A 4766-nucleotide genomic window follows, 5' to 3' on the forward strand; every position below is an offset into this window, starting at 1 on the left:
AGCAACCTGGGCTGGCGGGAGGTGTCCCTGCCCAGGGCAGGGGGTGGGACTGGATGATCTTTAAGGTCTCTTTCAACTCTAATATTCTATGATCTGAAAGTTTGGGCTTTGATTCCTCCCCCTGAGCTCCCAGGGTTTCTCGGCTGCTCTCCTGAATATTAACCTATCCTGAACCTCACGTCACCCCCTCTCTCCTACAGTGGCACATGGGCCACTCGTGGTGGCACCAGATGCACTGACCCCAATACAAGTCCCCAAACCCTGCAAAGCATCATTTGGCATCTTCAGCCCGAGATCTCTCCCTCCTTTTTCCCTTCCAGCCCCGCTCGTGGCCGTGGTCTGCAGGAGGCTGGGCGAGCGGCCGACCTCCATCATCGGGGCTGGCTTGGTCGGCGGGGGCTGCCTGCTGAGCACGCAGGCCACCAGCGTCCCCTTCCTCTGCGTCTCCATGGGACTTCTCCTGGGTGAGCAGCCTGCGACTCGCAGTCGGGCAGAGATTTTCCCCCGCGCGATGAGTAGAAGTGGCTCCTTTCCCGTTCAACCAGGCAGTTCCTTTAAGAGCAAAGCACGCCCAGCTCCTTTCTACGTGCGAAACTCCAAAGCTTCGTGCTCGGCAGCATAAAATACCACTTCCAACATGCTAGACCCAACTAACCTTGCTTTTTTTTCCCGGACCCAACACAAATCCTTTTAAAAATCTCTTACTAAAAGCACACAGCCTCAAACACCCCAAATACTAAACACCACACGTGAAATCTTATTCTCCGCTGACTGCAACAGCAAAAGTCCCCCATCTTTCAGCCCCTGAATCCTGCAGGGCAGCTCTACCATGGGGACAACGACCTTGGGATGGCGTGACGTTGAATCCCTGAAGCTCATGATACGAAACGGTCACTTTTTGGGCAAAGCCATTTTATTTCTCCCCTTCCCCCGTAGGTATGGGCTTCGCCTGCCTTTACCAGGCGGCTGCGGTGATGACGGCCAAGCGCTGCAGGACACGGTTGGCTTTCTCCAACGCCATTGCCCGCTCCGGGATGGGGCTGACGTTTCTAATTGCGCCCTTCACTCAACTTCTCATCGATTTTTACGGCTGGCAAGGTGAGCGCGTCTCCCGTTCATTCAAACTCATCAGCATTAAGAGGGCGCTCAAGGATAACCGGGCAGGATAAAAGGATCTTTTTAAAAATTAAAATTGGATGCACCGAGGTACAACTCTGCCTCTTCTAGGATAGTTTGGGGACATCTCGTTAATGATTAAACACTCAATCAGTCATTAAAGTTAAGTCAGCATCAAAGCAGAGCCCTCAGAAACCAAAACCAAAACTGAAAATCCCAACTTTTACTACACTGTTTCACGGCCGTCTTGAAGGTCCACCACGTGTAATGGACTTCTAATGAGGGCACAGAAAAACTCCCAAATCCCAGAGGCAGCTCTGGATTTGTTGCGTGTGTCACAGCGAAAGGGACTTCCAGCGAGAAAAAACAGGAATAAAAGCTCCTGTAAGATACCTCCTGCTTACGGCAGGGCTTTCTCCGTGTTCAATCCAAACTCCACCCTGTTCCAGAGAGATCATTTCCTACTGCTCCTCCTTTCCCAGGCCAAGAAAAAAAAAAAAGCATCTTCTCTCTTCCCTCAGGTACTCTCCTGATTTTTGGAGGCATCATGTTAAACCTCGTGCCTTCCAGCATGCTGCTGCGACCCCTCAGGGCTCGGCCGCCTCAACGCTCCTCTGCTGAAAATGAAGCCCATGGGTGTCTAATGGCGAAGGAGGATCCAGAAACCCTTGATGGATGCTTAGATGAAACCAATCCCAGGGAAATGCAGCTCCGCAGCGCACAGGACCTTCCCACCGCGGAGGGAGTCATGACACCCCACGGCAGAGATGTCTCCGGTCCGGTAAATACATCGGCTTTGGAAGGGTTTGAGAAACCCCCTGTGGACAACTGCTCTCCAGAAATAGCCACTGAGGCCAAGAGAAGTTACAAATCCCTTCCAGCGACCGAAAAAGAAAATTCACAGCCTCTCCTCGATTTCTCCCCACTGAAGGATCCCGTCTTTGGCATTTTCACGTGGTCTTTTTTGTTCAGCCACTTGGCCTACTTCGTGCCCATCTTCCACCTGGTAGCCAGAGCCAGGACGCTGGGTATAAGCAGCATGGATGCCTCTTACCTCATCTCAGTGGCTGGTAGGCAAAAGAATCTTTTAAATCCATTTACAATTACAATGATACCAAAATAGGAAGGAAAAGCAACACAAATCTTGCCAAGAAATAGTCCCAAATCTGTCCTAGAATAAATCTCCATGGAAGAGGTTCAGCTCACAGCCCTTACCCCCCTTCTGTATATATAGCGTCGCCTTCTGTACATGTACAAAGTCGCTCTCACATGGTGGGTGGTTCTCTCAACCGAAACTGGATGATCCCCCACCCTCGCTGCACCCAACAAACGCGAGTTTCCAATTACATCGGTGCTATCTGTCCTCCTAAAACCTTCCCACCGTGGCCCCCGCTTTGCTCAAACCCACGAATCACAGGAATCCAGAGCCACTCGGCGTTCAAAGACCTCCAGTTTGACCCAGGAATGTGTGCCGAGAGAGGAAAAAAATAATTAATCCTGGGGAAAAAAACCCCGAACAACCCACCTTAACTCCCATCTAGCCATTCTGATTCGGAACGTTCACCTCCAAGGAGAAAAAAACCCAAAAGAACCCCCCAAAAAAACAACATGTGCGATTATAAGCCAGGATTAACACCAGAGTAATGTCAGGTTAAGAAAGCAGCTGCAACCTCAGTCACCATAAAATATTTTATTGTACAAAAATAAATTTTACTTCCACGCTGCTGTATAATATTTAGAAATGACGAACACCGTCAAGGAATCAAGAAGGAGAACGCAGCAATTAATCTGACATTTTGAATTAAAAGTAGGAGGGAGACAGCGGTCAGCAAGATATTAGCTGGCAGCGAGCACTCCTCTCATCTTTAGTTCATAAAAACATACCGAGAAATGGAAAATCCAAGTATCAAAAGTTTGCCGAGCCTTTAAAAAAAATGCCGGTCTTCTGTCTCTTATAAAAATTAAAATCTCATAAGCATATTTCTTCACCATATTCTGCTTTTTCTCTATCTTGGAAAAAAAAAAAAAAAAAAAAGAAAGAGATGGAGCAGCATGCTTATCTTTCCAATTTTTACTGAAGGGCATCTCCGGGTTTTCTGCTGAGTGCACAGCCCTTAATTGAATTTTTACCGACCGCTTCGGTGCACCCACAGGCACTTGGCAATAGGAGGCACCAAGGTAAAGAAAATAATACAAAAAACCCCATGAATTTTACAACAGCCTAAAAACACCTTCCTGTAACTTCCCGGCATTTCAGCCCTTCGCGGTCACGTTCTTGGAGCGAGCGGCAGGTGGAAGCAGGAGGTGTCTCAGAGCAACGCAGTGCAAAATAGCAAAGAAAAAGAAAAGAAAATAAAAGAAAATAAAAGAAAAAGTCTTCTTTGAGGCTGTGGTGAACTCCTCTTTCCCGCAGGTATCACGGAGACGCTCAGCCAGCTGCTCTCGGGCTGGATCGCCGACCAGAACTGGACCAAGAAGTATCACTACCACGTGGCTTACCTCGTCCTCGGCGGCATCACGAACCTGCTCTGTCCTCTGGCCACCACCTTCCCCTTACTCATGACCTACGCCGTGGCCTTCGCCGTTTTCTGCGGTGGGTTCATGGCTCTGGTCCTCCCTGTGCTGGTGAGTAGGATATTTCATTAAAATAATGATAATAATAAAATAGTAGTATGTGGCATTTCCAAGAGTATTCCAAAATTATCCGAAAACCCTTTGAGAAAGCTGAATGACCCTGAGCTGCTGCAGACCTGGAGAAGAGAAGGCTCCAGGGAGACCTCAGAGCCCCTTCCAGTGCCTAAAGGGGCTCCAGGAGAGCTGGGGAGGGACTCTGGGTCAGGGAGGGGAGAGATGGGATGAGGGGGAACAGTTTAACACTGGAAGAGGGGAGATTGAGATGAAATATTGGGAAGAAATTGTTGACTGTGCGGGTGGTGAGCCCCTGGGGCAGGTTGCCCCGAGAAGCTGTGGCTGCCCCATCCCTGGAGGTGTTCAAGGCCAGGTTGGACGGGGCGTGGAGCAACCTGGGCTGGGGGGGGGTGTCCCTGCCCAGGGCAGGGGGGGGGACTAGATGGTCTTCAAGGTCCCTTCCAACCCAAACACTTCTATGATTCCATGAGAGTGTTCTCTCCTCCAGTCTGAGCCACTGGAAAACCCCAAACCTCCTCTCCCAACCCACTCACTGGTATCCACAGCCCAGACACAACAGAGGCACTGGGAGTTTACTGCAGATTTTTAACAATCTGGCTCTGCTAATTGCCTTCCACATCCTCCTTTCTAAAGGAGACTGCTCCAGCTCACAGGAAATGGATCCACCCCGGTCCCCATCTCACCATTGCTAAGACGGTGTTCTGCATATCTGCTCCCAGTGCCAGAATTATCTCTAACACACACAGACCAGTTAACAGCAGGTTCTGGTTAGGGAGGCATCGTTATAATTTGGCATTTCTTTCTGGGAAGGAATTCAGAGTTTAAAACACCTCCCTCGAAGTCACAGAATCCCAGACTGGTGGGGGCTGGAAGGTCCCTCTGGAGCTCCCCCATCCCACCCCCCGCCAGAGCAGGGGCACCTCCAGCAGTGGCACAGGACGGCGTCCAGGCGGGTTTGGGATGGCTCCAGAGGGGGAGACTCCCCCACCTCTCTGGGCAGC

At 50.2% G+C, this 4766-nt stretch overlaps 1 protein-coding gene across 1 annotated transcript in view; it reads left to right on the forward strand.

Annotated features, from left to right (window-relative positions):
* SLC16A4 (solute carrier family 16, member 4) overlaps positions 1 to 4766 on the forward strand; it is a 14177-nt gene that overhangs the window by 3579 nt on the left and 5832 nt on the right. Inside the window, exons 4-7 of the mRNA XM_009891752.1 lie at positions 321 to 464; positions 937 to 1098; positions 1638 to 2186; positions 3530 to 3741. Coding sequence (XP_009890054.1) covers positions 321 to 464; positions 937 to 1098; positions 1638 to 2186; positions 3530 to 3741 — 1067 coding nt within the window. The remainder of the gene's footprint in view (positions 1 to 320; positions 465 to 936; positions 1099 to 1637; positions 2187 to 3529; positions 3742 to 4766) is intronic.

The sequence above is a fragment of the Charadrius vociferus genome, unplaced genomic scaffold (genome assembly GCF_000708025.1).
Source record: "Charadrius vociferus isolate BGI_N301 unplaced genomic scaffold, ASM70802v2 scaffold819, whole genome shotgun sequence".
Lineage (NCBI taxonomy): Eukaryota > Metazoa > Chordata > Aves > Charadriiformes > Charadriidae > Charadrius > Charadrius vociferus.